This window comes from Aedes albopictus, chromosome 3 (genome assembly GCF_035046485.1).
Source record: "Aedes albopictus strain Foshan chromosome 3, AalbF5, whole genome shotgun sequence".
Lineage (NCBI taxonomy): Eukaryota > Metazoa > Arthropoda > Insecta > Diptera > Culicidae > Aedes > Aedes albopictus.
In genome coordinates, this window is record NC_085138.1 from 149,118,618 (window position 1) to 149,134,807 (window position 16,190).

General features: G+C 40.6%; 2 protein-coding genes across 5 annotated transcripts in view; both read left to right on the plus strand.

Moving 5' to 3' along the window:
• Nucleotides 1-16,190, plus strand: part of LOC115253773 (gonadotropin-releasing hormone receptor) — a 217,736-nt gene that overhangs the window by 44,329 nt on the left and 157,217 nt on the right. The gene's annotated exons all lie outside the window — the stretch shown is intronic.
• Nucleotides 11,204-12,079, plus strand: LOC134290395 (uncharacterized). The gene has a single exon (XM_062857530.1). The coding sequence runs from the start codon at nucleotides 11,204-11,206 to the stop codon at nucleotides 12,077-12,079; it is 876 nt and encodes a 291-aa protein (XP_062713514.1).

The window sequence follows — 16,190 nt, forward strand, 5'->3', positions numbered from 1 at the left end:
AACTATTGCTTTGAAAGAAGCTTGTCCTCTGCGGTCTGTGCGGACCGTAAGAGGTATTCCTGAATGGAACTCTGATCTGTTCAAGTTCAAAATATCTTCGGATAAACAATTCTTTTGTATAGTTACGAATCTCTAGCTTCCGCTTGAGAATTATAGCTATACAATCGACTTAGTGGGCCCTAAAAAGCTCTGCTTACTTCAAATCTCCAGGTGCAAATGGGGGTTGTCCTATTTTTCTCCAAAGGGATTTGAGTATTTCAAACATGTTTTGAACTCTTGTAGTTTGCTATTGGGTATTTTCATAGCGTGAAATTACTTTATAGTTTTATCCCAAAAGGGTGCGTGCGTTGTATAAAGAAGGAATGAGTTCCAGATTCATCTAGTTACCTCGTTCTTTCTGAAATGCTAGAAACGCATTGTCGATTATCACATCTGTGATGTTCGTCTGGCTGACATGCCTTTTCATGTGAACTCACATGCTTCCAAATTTGAGATGTCCACAGTGACTCTTTTACACAAAGTTATATACGTTTTCAAGAAATTACTCGCTCAAACATAGTTTTTGCTTGGGTGATTTCTTGAATATTGAGGATGCTTTCGATAACGTGCCTTTCAATGTCATATTGAAAGAGGCATGACGTCACAAGCTACCTCTAATGAGCCATAGGCTCTCTTTACGCTTATGCGTTTTACAATGTTCTTTTCAGAGCACTGATTAAACCCGTAGTGGTATGAGCTATGAGCTCTCATTGCGCTTATGCGTTCATGCCCTCTTCTAGGGCACCCCTTCCTATTGCACCACTTTTCCCTTTCCTAATCCCATTCCATCTCTTGTCCCATTCCCTCGAGTAAATGATGAACTAGGCTTATATGTATGGCGATGGCACAAATGTCCTAAATGGAAGATAACGTGCCTCTAGAGCCGGCCTTCTGATACCTGATACCCGATCTTCCCTAAGGTTGCTCATAGTTTCCAGCCAGTACCACGAGGAGGAAGGGATACGAGTGTCTGGGCAGAGGCTAGTGGACCACAATGGAATCTGAATTGCGCAACATACCCAGCCCTTGCTTTGTCAACTTCTCAATAGTAATTTGTTGCAAGTCAATAGTTATCTCAATTAGATGGAAATGCAGGAATATTTCTGATTGTTTTGAACACGTGAAATTGAAATATTATTATGAAGATCCAACAAGCAAAAATCGAACTGTTCTTGTTTTAAACCTATCGTATTTCCGTAACGCTCTGAAATTTCGAAATGGCAGCCCACTTCGAGGTATTCTTACGTCAAAAGTTTTGGATTTTACTATTAAATTGGATATTTCGATAAAGAACTGGTAACTGGAAAATCCTTCAGAAATTTCGTTAGTAAATAAAATAACCAGTGGTTTTACAGTTCTTTAATTTTTGGTGTAATTTTGTTTCAGTTAATGATTTTTTTTTTAACATTTTTATTATTCTATAAATTAAGGCATTCTTCTACATCTTGTAGTCATATTGTCAATTACACAGTGTCACTGAAAAAATAAACGTTTGTGTTTGATACCTTTGAATTTGAGGGGCAATAAACTTATATGAAAAGACAATTACCTTGCGGCCTCTACAGATATAAGGGAAAAAATATTATTTCAACTACAAATTTTCTTTCTAACAGAAGTTACGTATGTTGGCATCAACTATAACACCGTCTTTGCTGTTTCTAAGTTGACTAGACTTAACGACAAACATCTTGTTTTTTTTTACTCAAGCAGCAGGTTCAGAACATGCTTTATTGCGGTGAGAATTCTTGCTTACCTGGTAACCTGCCAAGATGCAGCAGCTTCAGACAATATTTATCACTCTGCAGCCAACGTTCGCGAAGCCATGCCTCCGAGTATCATAAATAAAAACGCCAACAAAATCATCCCCAACAATAAATGCTTAGCATTCCCCCCCATGCGTTATTGTGCTGCGTATTTCACAACGTCCACCTCCCCCATCCATATGCTAGCTATGTAGAGAATGACATCGTCTCCATGTAGGTACAAGGAATTTGTAGTTTCATTTGCCAACAAACAATATTACGGTGTGTCCTGTTTGACAATAAACCCTTCGTCGTCGCACAAATAGCAGCAGCAGCATCAACAACTGTCACTTCAGGCGTGGTAGCATTTGCACTGTGTTAAACGATCATCCTTTCTGTGTTTGGCTTTATCCTCGACACTACTCTGGATGCACGATGCACGTTTGGTTTGGATTGTGGGAGAAAGGGGATGAAAATGGTTCAGAAATAAACTTTTTGTGGATCAAAACATGAAGTGTGTAAAGGACAAATTCTCGGAGATAATACGACAATTTATCTAGAAAATTTCAGCTGGTTCATCTCTCTTGAAAATATATTTTTTTACTATTTTTGGTTGGTATTGGTCTTCTTCTAAAACCAATTCCTCCCAAAGTGGCACGTGTTGCTGCCCTGAGTGCAAGCCAGCAAATTCCGCACATCAAACCAGCAGCAGCAGCAGGCGGCAACGTTTTTCAAATAGATTTTCCATTTCCAATTTCCTTTCGCATCGGTGCACCGGCTTGGCTTGACTGGAAAGCTGCGGGATGGGACTGCTTCCGTACGCATGCCGCCAATTGGCACTCTATTTGTTACAGCGACCGACCAACCAACCGGCTTCCAATACCTCTTGTCTCAAGTTTGATTCCGAGTATACGTAAATAACTTAGAAAGGACTTTCATTCTCATGTGTTGCTAGACATAGCTTGTTTCTTACTTTTTTTTTATTTTGAATTCCATAATGACGATTAATTATGCCATTCTTCTATGTTTGTAGTGTGCTTCGCAATCTTTGTTTGTTTTGGGTTTTCTTTGTTTTTTTTTCTTTCTCACAATTCCATGAATTGATTTCAAGTTACTTTATTTATTTTATTAAGCTAAGTTTTATAATTGTTTGAGCTTCTACTCCCATTGAAGCTCGAAAGCTACGTTTTCAGGCCGTACGTAACACCTCCCATCTCGGGAAATGCACCGTTACACGAATAGCAGTTCTCCTGTTACTCTATTTGCAAACAGCAATGTTACAAGGACAGGCACTTGACAATGGTGATTCTTGTTTTCCTGACGATAACACTCGGCAAAAGCAACACTTACATTGGCAACTTGCTGGCTACGGGAAATTGCAGATAGAAGGGTTACCTACACGCAGTGGCGGCGGCCATCGAGGTGTGTAGGAAGTGATGATCTATCTTGGGCCAGCTGTTGAATCCCTCCAGTTTACCAACAACGCAAGAACGGAATGATGATGGTGCTTGTTTAGATAGTAGTTTGTCGTACTTGCGGTTGTTGACGAAAGGCCTATGCAAATAGTTTATTAGACTGGTTTGCAAACAATGAGGATGGCATATAGTAGGGTGCTCGATTAGTCATATTGGCAACTGTGTGCTATATATCTAAGTGGTCGTCCTTGAACATTGAACTGTAAAATATTGGTCAATCTATTAGTAGTTCAATCGTTTTCGAAAACAAAATGTATGACGATGAGAAATGAGAATATTCATAAACAGAGCGTAAAACTAAAAATTAGAACTGAGCTTTATTGACCACAAATAGTTGCTACGCAGTATCGCTAGGTTGCTGTTAGATTATTAGTTTTGGCACTTCTCAATAAAATAATGCTGGAAACTGTACTTCCAGTACAGCTTTATGAAACTATTTTCCAGAGCCAGATACTTATAGTAGGAGGTTTTTTTTATTATCGTACAAATTGGTACGAAGGTTCTCAGAATTCAATGAAATTGGACATAACTCAGGAGCGGATAAAAGCCACATCTTGATAATTTTACAGAATATGTATCTTCTATATTTATAAAAATGAGTTTGAAGTCCATTTGAGGCAACAAAACTCACGAACGAATGAATCGATTAGCATGACTCTTGCACGGATCGATTCATATTCATGGTGGCTGTGTTTATAATTTTAAAAAAATGCGGAAATCAACTTAAAAGAAGAGAAATTGTAAAATTACTGAAATTCTTATGAGCAGGGAAGAATTTCAAAGCGATCGTAATAAAACCAATCTAGAGTGCAATGTCAAAATGAGCCCACAACAATCAATGCTGTGAACAATCACAACAAAAATGGCAGTACAACGTCTGCCGAGACAGCTACTAGCTTATAAAATTTCCTTTCATAAATATATTTTTTGGGAATTTTTCCGAATTTCGAAAATAGTTTTTCCGACTTTTCCAACCGATTTTCCTGAACGGTGGAAAATTTTGTGGAAAACAATTTTCATTTTGTTTTTTTTTTAATTGCTGAAAAAATTTGCTTACGATTTCACAAAAAAAAACATTGTGTCTACGATGCTTCGATCATAAATTATTATTTTTTAAACAAAAGGCTCATAAAGTAAATCTTGACAATTTCCACAAAATTGGTCATAACTCAGGAACGGAGAAAAACCACATCTTCAAAATTTTACAGAAGAGGGTAGCGAACCACATGGGCAGCGGCCGGTATTTTGGACACTCTTCGCTATAACTCAGTCAATTCCTAACCAATTGACTTGCAATTTTGTACACTGCTAGATACTATACGTATCTGCTCGCGTTCCAAAAATGTTGTCAATTGGTTCAGAATTGGCTGAGTTATAGCAGAAAAGTGCCCAAAATAGGACCCCTGCCGAGATGGTTCCACTTGCCTATCTATCTATTTATCTATATTTATAAAAATGAGTTTGAAGTAAATAAAAAGAAAACCGCGTTAAGTACTGTTCCTTTTAATTCCACTAAGAATTTGCATCCTTTGACAGATACGTATTTCGACCTCAACTGTAAGGTCGTCTTCAGTGTCTTGTACTTGACTCGACTCGACTTGAGTTGAGTCAAGTACAAGACACTGAAGTGGTCATGGTGGCTGTGTTTATAATTAAAAAAAAACTTTAAAGAAGAGCAATTGTAAAATTACTGAAATTCTTATGAGCAGGGAAGAATTTCAAAGCGATCGTAATAAAACCAATCTAGAGTGCAGTGCCAAAATGAGCCCACAACAATCAATGTTGTAAACAATCACAACAAAAATGGCAGTACAACGTCTGCCGAAACAGCTACTAGCTTATAAAATTTCCTTTCAAAAATATATTTTTTGGGATTTTTTCCGGACTTCGAAAATAGGTTTTTCCGACTTTTTCAACCGATTTTCCTGAACAGTGGAAAATTTTGCGTATTTTGTATTTTTTTTTTCAATTGCTGAGAAAATTTGCTTATGATTTCATAAAAAAAAACATTGTGTCTACGGTGCATCGTTCTTGAGTTATGATTTTTCAAAGTAGGTGCTTTCTGTGGAAAATGTTTTTTCCACTGGAGTTTTCCGGAAAATTAAGTGATTTTTTTTTCAATTTAGTTTTTGTTCATAACACATTCTACCGTGACGTTACAACGTTTTGACGCCTTTTCTGACAGATTTTCCACTATAACTCGTAAATTCGATCGTAAACCTTCAAATATTTTTACATATTCGTATTTCTTGTTAAATTTCTAATCTGTATGATTTATTGAACAGTTGGTTTTCATTGGGGAAGTATAAAAATGGGAATGAGTAGCGTTGTAACAAAAAAAAATCATTTAATTCTAAGAACCTTCGTACCAATTTGTACGATAATAAAAAAAATCCCTTTAGTGTCTCTAACAGATTATGGCATGGGCGTAGCCAGATGAGTACAAAGGGAGGGGGGGTTGGTTTCGTGATCCGGTGCATTATTTTTTTTTTCAGGAGTTCTTTCATAAATTTTACCAGAGGTCATTCAAAAATTAATTCGGAATTCTCCCAGGAATTCGTTGAGAAATCTCTCCAAGGATTTCCTAAGGAATTCCCCATGGGATTGCTTCAGAAATTCTAACAAGAAATCCTCCAGGAATTCACTCTGGAATTCCTTCTGTGATTGTTTCAGAAATAATTCCAGATATTATAATAAAATTCCCCCAAGGATTCCTCCAGGAAGTTTTGGTCTGTCTCAAAAGTAAACTTATGTGTCTCCGACAAATTTTGGGTCGCTTAAACCGAATCTGAGCTCAGATTTGCTCCAGCACGTTAAAATTTTGAGCTATACCTCAATTTATAGGGTAAAATATGCGATTTTAGGCTTTTTTAATTGCAAGCCATTAAGCATGCAAATATTTGTTTACACCAACCAAAGGATAAATTGTTAATTGACCATCATTGTGTTTTTTTTTCAATTTATTTCATCAAACTTTTCTGTCGACATAAGAGGTGCATCAGCAATAATACTGACAAATTTATTATCGTTTTATCGTGCACTTGAAGAATTCTACAAGGAGAGAGCAATTCGCCTTGATGACACCTTGGGAAGTACAACAAGTTTTAAGAGAAATTTAAAAACAACTCTCCAAGAGCATCTTTGGTCTTATGGCGGGTTTATGGTTGAGTTGATGTTGTTTTGCAGAGCAATTTGGTTTATGCATGGTTTTAAAGCACAGGTGTTGAAGAATACTTCAAAAGCATTATAAAATTAATTTTGTTACATGGGAATTAAGGACTCATGCAAAAAAATCGTTTTACCAGATCGAATTTTATAGTTTAAAGTGATTTATGTTAGGTACGATATTTCCCATACAAGTCACCCTCCAAAAGTTGCATGCAAGTTTACATACTGACATAAAATGCTGAAATCTATCGAATTTACTGTTTTAGCCATTTGGTTTTATGACCATTGAGCACGAAGTTTATTCATCGACAAACCGACGTGACAGTGGCGATCCAAAACTGTCCCCCCCTAATTTAACGGTTGACCAGCGAAGCGAGCGATCGTTTCTGTCAAATCAGCGCAGACGCGAACCGTTTCCTATATGAACACACGGGCGTTTGGTGTCGAGCTATCAAATCATCGCGAGCCGTTATGGAGGTGGCGATAGTGTTCGGCTATTTTTCATCATGGCGTCGCGGACAACAAATTTGAATTTATTTGTTCTAGCTGTCACGTCGGTTCGTCGGTGGTTTATTGACACCCACTTTTTAGGCTCACATTACCACATGTTTAACATCAAATATATACATTTTATTTGGTAGTGCTAGAATATAGACAAGACATTGACTGATACATTGTCATGAAAAAATAGTCATATATATCTCATATTTAGCGTGTAATAGTGCCCTGAACTTTTCGCATTTTTTTCCTGCCGCACCCTGTAAGACATATATTTTACAAACACGTTGCACAGTGGGGAAAAAACAGTGCAAACCGACAGTAAATTCTGTATCTCACGAGTCACGAACGCATCCAATTTTTCTAATGAACAAAACGGTTTTAGTCGTAAAATTGTCTGGAGAATCGAGTGATAGTGGTTAAACAGACCGCACGGATCATTATCCTGCTCATTTGCCCTAATTCCCTAGTTTTTATTGACTTTTATATGAAACTAGCTCTAAAACACTTCCGAAACATTAATGCGGTTTGCCTTGTAGGACTTTGGGAGCGTGCTCACAACTCTCGTGAAGCACCCAAGTACGAGGACTTGTTACAGTTTCTGCGGGATCACCTCGCAACCTTACAATTCCTGGCATCCATTAATTCCCGGGGTTCGGACTCTTGTCAAGATCATGTGAAATCGACGGCCAAGAAGAAAGTATTTTCAGACTGTCAAAAATCCTCTCATTCTCCTTTCGAATGCGAATCCTTTATCAGTATGAATCCTTCCCAACGGCTTGAATCAGTCAGGAAAGCTGGTTTGTGTTTAAATTGTCTTTCCTCTTCCCACTTGGTCAGGGCTTGTCCTAGCTCAGCTTGTCGTGTCTGCGGTCAAAAGCACCACGATGCTGCATTTGCGCCCAGCAAGCAACGGACAAGATCACGCGCAATCGCAACCCACGAAACCCGCCATTCCACAAAGTCAACCCCCAATCGCACCCTTGAACAATTCTTCCGCTTCGCAATCACAAACAGTAGCCACAGCACCCTCCACTAGCCCGTCTACCTCTCGTCCAGTTGCCCTTCCTGCCACTACAACTGCCGAAAGTAATGTGATTCTTCTCTCGACTGCTGTCGTCAAGATAGCTGACTACAACGGGAATGTCCAGTTCGCTCATACCCTTCTTGATGAAGGGTACTCCGAACGAAATCTGATGAGTGAACGAACATTTGGCGCCGAAATTGGATCTACGTCGGCAGAATGACCCGTTGTCTCTCCAAGGTGTGGGTCCCAGTGCTGCGGTATCCAAGCAATCGTTCGATCGCGCTGAACAGATTTTGCTGCAAGTACCATATTTTGCCGGAGTTCAAGCCGATTTTGCCGTCGAACCGGTTGTCGGTAACCTCCTGGAAGATTCCTCCATCCGTACAACTTGCTGATCATCGCTTCTTTGAGCCCAGTCGCATCGATGCCGAAGTGTACTATCGTCTACTGCTAGAAGGTTTCGTCTAACTCGGACCGGAACTACTCCAGTTGAAAGAAACGGTTTTTGGGTGGATAGTATCCGGAAAAGTGAATACGGTGGACTCGAGCCTGTCTGCCACCACGCTAGTCTGCATCAACGCAGATTTGGAGATTCAGCTTGCTCGCTTCTGGGAAGTTGAGTCGTGCAACACCAACGAGACCTTCTCCACGGAAGAACGGAAATGCGGAACCCATTTTGCCGCCACCACTGTTCGAGACTTCACTGGAAGATTTGTGGTGTCATTGCCGAAGAAACCAGATATTCTGGACAGGTTGGGAGATTCTCGTTCCATCGCAACTCGGCGCTTTTTGTCCCTGGAACGACGACTTCACTGTTGGAGGCGTACACCGATTCTATACAGGAGTACGTTCATCTAGGACAGTGGTGCTCATCCTGCGGCCCGCGGGCCGCATGCGGCCCTCCAAGCTTTAAGATGCGGCCCGCAGAGTACTTTAGGACGAATCGAAATTTTTGAACGATTATTTGAAATAACTCGTTAAATTTATTAAGAAATCATAAAAAAAAAATCAACACGAATGTTGTTGTTTTTTCGGATAACCAACCGAAATGGTATGTTAGACATACGTAATAACTGAAGTTCATAAAATGCTGATCAATTTTCACAGTGATGAACACAAATTAAATGATAAATAAACAAAAAGAACAATCCGTTCTGGTAAGATTCGAAATCGCAACTCCGAAATATTTCGGCATTTCAGCTAAGTCACGAAGCCAGCTTATAGTTATTTATAAGTTTATAAGTTAGAGCAAGTTTACCGGGGGCTACTATCTGGGCGAGTAAAATGATTGCCCACAGAGTTGTTATTTTAGTTTAGTTACTCATTTCCACACCGGTCGCTACTATATTTAGTTACCGGATTGCGTACCGGTCGTTGACAAATACTGTTGCGGTATAAACAAAATATTTTGGAAACCTATTTTGGAAGAATTTCTTCTGGGATTCCCCAGGAATTCCCTCTGAGATTCTAGCATGAATTTTTACTGAGTATCCTCGAGCAATACGTACTAGGGTTTCCCCAGGAATTTCTGATTTCCCTAGGAATCACTTCTGGGATTTTACCTAAAATTTCTACTGCGATTTCTCATTCTTTTCGGGATTCTTCCTTGAATTCCTCCGGGGATTCCTCCAAGAGTTCTTCCGGGGGTTCATTCAGGAATTTCTCCGGGGATTCTACCGGGAATTCCTTCGGGGATACCTCAAGAAATTCTTCTGGGGATTCCTCAAGGAATTCCTCCGATGATTCTCAAAAAATTCCTCCGAGGATTCTCCCAAGAGTTTCTCCGGGAATTTCTTCTAGTATTCCTTCGAGCATTCCTCCGAGGATTCCTCCAAGAATTCCTCCAAGAATTCCTCCAGGAATTCCTCCGAGAATTCCTCCAGGAATTCCTCCGGGAATTCCTCCGGGAATTCCTCCAGGAATTCCTCCGGGAATTCCTCCGGGAATTCCTCCGGGAATTCCTCCAGGAATTTCTTGGGGAATTCCTCCAGGAATCCCTCCGGGAATTCTTCCAGGAATACCTCCAGGGATTCCTCCAGGAATTGCTCCAGGAATTCCTCCAGGAATTCCTCCGGGAATTTCTCCGGGAATTTCTCCGGGAATTCCTCCGGGGATTTCTCCAGGAATTCCTCCGGGAATTTCTCCGGGAATTCCTCCTGGAATTTCTCCAGGAATTCCTCCAGGAATTCCTCCAGGGATTTTCCATGAATTCTTCCGGGGATTCCTTTCCGGCTATTCCCCGAGGATTGGTCCAGGCATTTCTCCAGGGAATCCTCACGGAAATTCCACCGGAAATTCTTCCGGAATTCACCTGAGGAATTTCCGGATGAATTTTTAAGGGAATCTTTGATGGAATTCTAAGAGGAATCTCCACAGAAATTTTATAAGAAATTTCCGGATTAATCTCCGGATAAATTCATGAGTAATCCTGAAGGATTTTCTGCAATAATCCCCGTAGGAATAACCGGAAGAATTGCTGGAGAAATTTCCAAAGGAATTTATGTACGAATTCTTGCAGGAATGCCAGAAGGAATTAAAGGAAGAATCGTAAAAGAACTCTAGAAATATTCTTAACAAATTTCCGGAGAAGTTCCTTAAGATTAATCTCCGGAGGGATGCCTGAAGAAATTCCCGAAGAAATTCCTGGAGGAACTCTTTGAGCAGTTTATTGAGGAATCCAAGGAGAAAATGCTGTATGGTTCCCCGGAGGAATTCCTGGAGGTTTCTCCGTAGGAATTCTTGGAGGATTCCCCGGAGGAATTCCTGAATGAATCTCCGGAGAAATTCTTGAATTAATCCCCGGAGGAATTCCTGAATGAATCCCCGGAGGAATTCACGGAGGAATTCCCAGAGGAAGTCCCGGAGGAATCCCTGGAGGAATTCCGGGAGGACTCCCCGAGGGAATTTTGGTCAGGATGGCCGTTTAACCTGTTCCGGGTGGACCAGTGATCTACACAGTTCCCGATCCATTATTCACCGAAATCCCCTTGACGTGCAGAGCGAGATTTTCCGTTTCTCGCTCACGCCCCGGGAGATATCCCACAGCAGTGACACTCATTTCCTCCGGCTTGTCCTCCGGTGGTCGTACTCTGCTCCGCTTTGGCGGAGAGGCTTCCACTCCTCCTCCTCTATTGTGGTGTCGTGCTTCCTTCGTAGATCCCGCGGTGGCATCTTTGTACTGCTTACCGAAGATCCATAAAAATCCTATCGGAATGAGGCCAATTTCTTCCAACATACGTACGCCCACACAAAAAATGGCAGCCTGGCTGGTTAGTGAAATGAAAAAATATCCCGTAAAACATGGGAAGAGCGTGAAAAATTCAGTGGAATTGGTGAAGAAATTAGAAGGGTTTAAATTGGGACGAGGAGAAATTTTGGTCTCGTTCGATGTCACGGCACTGTTCCCGAGCGTACCAGTCAACGAAGCCCTTCAAAGCCTGCGTCGTCACTTGGAACGCAGCCGAGCTCCACCAAATCATATCGAAGCGTATCTCTCCGTAGCCCAGGTGTGTATGAACCAGAATTTTTTCACGTTCAGGGGGAAGGTTTACAGGCAAACCTTTGGGCTCAGCATGGGTAGCAAGCTGTCCCCATTGCTAGCGGACCTCTTCATGAGCGATTTTGAGAACGAAGCTCAAAAGAAGAAGTTGTTTCCCAGGATCTGGTGGCGCTACGTCGATGATGTTTTTGCTCCGGTTAAGGAACGATACCTGGATCAAACGTTGAGCATGTTAAACTCCCAACACAATACGATAAAATGTACTGTAGAGAAGGAAGTAGAAGGGAGACTCCCCTTTCTCGATCTGTTGATCAGTAGAAAAGAAGACAGCACGTTGAAATTCGGGATCTATCGCAAGCCCACCTCCACCGACAGATACATCACTTCGGATTCCAATCACTTCGATGCACAGAAGCAAGCCGCTTTCCACTCTATGGCACACCGGTTGTTCAACGTACCCATGGCGAAGGAAGAGTTTGAAGAAGAGAAAGACCGTATTTATTCAGCAGCCGAAGTGAATGGGTACGACAGGCCTTTTGTGGATAAAATCATCCGAAAACATAAACGAAAAACACAGCGCAACAGTATAACTACCCTACAGCCGGACACTCTCTCTCTCTTCTTGGCGTAACGTCCTCATTGGGACAAAGCCTGCTTCTCAGCTTAGTGTTCTATGAGCACTTCCACAGTTATTAACTGAGAGCTTCCTCTGCCAATGACCATTTTGCATGCGTATATCGTGTGGCAGGCACGAAGATACTTAATGCCCAAGGAAGTCAAGGAAATTTCCTTTACGAAAAGATCCTGGACCGACCGGGAATAGAACCCGTCACCCTCAGCATGGTCATGCTGAATACCCGTGCGTTTACCGCCTCGGCTATATGGGCCCTTCGCCGGACACCAAAGAAGTAAAAAGAGTCAGCCTGCCATTCTACCCGGAAATAACGAACCCCATAAAAACCACACTTCATCGACAAGGGTTACACGTTGTTCACAAAAGTGAGAACACTCTGCGTGACCTGCTTTGCAACCTCAAAGACAAGGTTCCACCTGACGAGCAGTCTAGCATATACCAGATTCCCTGCAAAGACTGTCCGGCGGTTTACATTGGACAAACCCGCCGGAAAGTCAAAGTCCGCATAAGGGAACATAAGAACGCCGTGGTGTCTAAGAAGAGCAGCGAATTGAGCGTGGCGGCTCATACGGTGGAAACGGACCACGAAAAAGATTGGGGAAGTGCGAAGATCGTTAAAACTGTAAGAAAAGCTTCCCACTTAAACGCATGGGAGTCAATGTTTATCAGCAATGCCCAAAAACCGCTGATGAATGAAGACGATCCTCCCATCATGTCGAGTCTATTCGATTTCGTCGACACGAACCACCAGCAGCAGTAGCATTCTCTCTCTCCCAACTTGGAACAGCGCAATCAGTCGGACATTGTCCCGTAGATGGGCTGCATCGAGCCCAAAACCGGTCGGCATTAAGGTAATTTTTTAATTATTTTGAGGATTGTAAGAACCATAAGTGTCGTGTCTTATCTCGCGTCGCGTTTCGTGATTGTCCTTCGTAGAGCCTATTCCTTCCGATTGGGAGTTATATTTTCTTTTGATTCTTCCAGCACTTATCACTGCTAGTGTTTACAAAATTTGTGGCTTACCACTGGTGCGTTTTATTCGAAGCAAACAAATAAAAACAACACATCACTTTTGACATATATGAAATAGCAATCGTTACCCGCGCAACTATCGAGCGCCTAAATTTGTGCGCTCTGTGTTTCCCGAAAGCCTCGCTGCTATCTTGAATCTTGAATCATTTAAAAATTAGTTGCAGTTTTTAAGCACAGTCAATGCAACGCTGAGCAAATATTTCACGTTTCGCTTTTCCGAAGAACACAAAAACACAAAGCACGAAGTTTTTGACAAAATTCTCAACAAATCTCAACTTGGTTGCCAATATTGTTCAATTTTCATTGCTTGTTTAAATTTCTATTATAAGACTCACACATTTTTTAAAACAAAACTTAGGCTGTGACCATAGTGGGTAAGGTGAGATGCGACCGGATGCGATAAGTTATGAGATGAGAAGAGGGATGTTTGATAGGCCATAGTGCATGAGGTTTTCAATGAGGGTGCGCATGTTGTTTTCACATCCTTTTTCGCCTATTTCGTGCGCATCAACGACTCGCGTGATTTGATCGATGAAGTCGCTTGTATGTTGAAGCGCTTCTTAGGATGTGGGTAGTGAAATGATCGTTTCACCTATAAGAGCGGAGAGATAAAATGCACCCGCTTTTTGTTTTGCGCGGGTCGTTTTTTTTTTGCTATAACTTAGTCAGTTTTGATCCTGTTGCAATATCAAAAACCGACCAGTTCAAAAAAAACTGGTGTAACTGTACAAGATTGAGATTATTGAATTAATTATTTGAGAAAAGAATGTAGAACATGTAATCATATCCGCGTGAGCGATGTCTTTATGTATACACATATTTTTACTTTCCGAACTGGGCTATCTGAGTTTTGATTTCAATTTAAATCAATATGAGACTGTTATACTCATTTTCGGCATTAAAACATTACTTGATTGTGCTGACCTCGGCAAAAAGAAACAAAAATTCGACAAGTATGTATTATTTAAGGGTATAGTTTTTTTTTATAACATAATTTTCGGCGATATCTACGAGAAAATAATAAGTACACAATATTCATCATAAGGACTGTATCGTTAATTATGAGTACAACTTTGAGGCCCTGTATTAAAATACTAAGTCTTATTTTGACAGCTGCTGTGTGTTTATGTGTTGCTAGCGTTGTAAACAAAAGATAACCTTCATTAAAAGTTAAAGTTTTTCCTCAAGTGGAGCAACGCGAGTGTTTACGGATGAGAAGCGAAAATTGATTGTGACCAGGTACTGCTATGAAAAATGATTATCGCTAAGAAAATTAGCAAAAGTTGGAGGTGTTAGCGTATTTCTGTGCAAAATGCTGTCAAACGATTCGGTTTGCAAAACACACTGATAGACTCACCCGGACGCGACAGAAAACCAGGTGCGTCCAAGTCGAATTTGGACAGCAAAATTTGCAAAACCTTCAAAAGAAAAAAGGAGGTATTCATCATAGATTGCGCAAAAAAGTGTTTAACGACTATTGGTATGGTTCAGCGTGCCAAGGAGCGTAATTCCCTGAAGACTTACCCAAAACAGAAATGTCCAAAAAACAGTCAAATTCTGGCGGATTATGTGAAAACTCGGGCTCGGAAACTGTACGACGATGTTTTGAGCAAAAATTACATGTGCATAATCATGGATGATGAAACGTATGTCATATTGGACAACAAGGCACTTCCAGGGGCACAGTTTTTCACTGTGAAGCGTGGCACTGATGTTCCGAATTCGAAGAAATCGATTTTTTGCAAAAAAGTTGGGAAAATGTATTAGTTTGGCAAGCAATTTGTCAAAGTGGTATGAAATCGTCACCTTTCTTCACCGTCCTAAGTATGAACGTCGAAATATACCGGAAGGAATGCCTTCAGAAACCAATTCTGCCTCTTATCTGAAAGCACAAAGGTCCTACATTATTTTAATCGGATATGGCATCCTGTCACTATGCGCGTGGCACCTTTGACTGGTATGAAGAAAACAATGTCCAGTTTGTGGAAAAGGCAATGAACCCTTCCAATTGCCCGCAAATTAGGCACATTAAGAAGTATTTGGCTTTGATGAAAGGGAAACTACGGCAAAAGGATAGAGGAGCAGAGGACGTCATCAAATTCAAGAAAAACTGGGCCAACCCAAGCAAAACCATCGACGGAACGGTTGTTCAAAACCTTATGAAGAACACCAAGAAGAAAGTGCGAGAGCTGGCAAGATCCACGAAAAATTAAATATAAACGATACAGTCCTTATATTAGGTACAAGAGTATCAATTGATGTCACACTATTTTCGTTAAGGGATCTAGTTTTGCCTGATAAAGAAAAAAGCAGAACTTTTCAATCAGAATCCTTTTAGCAATTAAGTTGAATACCATAAAACCTTAAACTTTCTTACCTGCACATGATGAACAAACGATCATTTCAAACATTGATCACTTGATTCAAATCCCGAACAGAGAAAATAAGATGTTTTCTTATACACATATAATAACAAAATTATGCTGTTAAAAACTTAAACGATTTGATGGAATACTATTTTATATGCAATAAAATATGTTTTTTTACATAGTGATCGATAGACAATATGATAAATTTTTATTACGTCCGGTCCATCAAAATGTATGTCATGTGAAAAAGAATTGAGTTATGTTCAAGAACAACAACATATTAACGCATTTAATATTACCTACTAGCATTCCCAACACATTAAATCCGCATTGCTTTACATACACAACGAGCGCAATCATAAAATCCATACCCGACAAGCATTCTCTTGCGATCTCTTGCGATCACATGCGTCGAAGCAGCTCCATCGCATCTCCGCACTCATCGCAACTCATCTACTATGTACGGTTCATGCGTTCTGCATATAGTTTCCACAGAGTGTGCTTCGACGCTTATCCGATCTCTTATCTCTTTGCATCGCACCTCAGCCACTATGTGCTCAACGTTACGAATCCAATTTGAATTGTCAAAGCGAAACTCCTGAACGAACTTAAAGAAAAAAAAACTCAGGCGAGATTCATAAAGCGTCTTTTGTGTCCTTTGGAGAAACTTTTGGATACATTTTTGGAGAAACTCCAGGAAACATTAT

Excerpts from the sequence above, each read along its gene's own strand:
- LOC134290395 (XM_062857530.1), top strand. The coding sequence starts at position 11,204 with ATGGCAGCCTGGCTGGTTAGTGAAATGAAAAAATATCCCGTAAAACAT.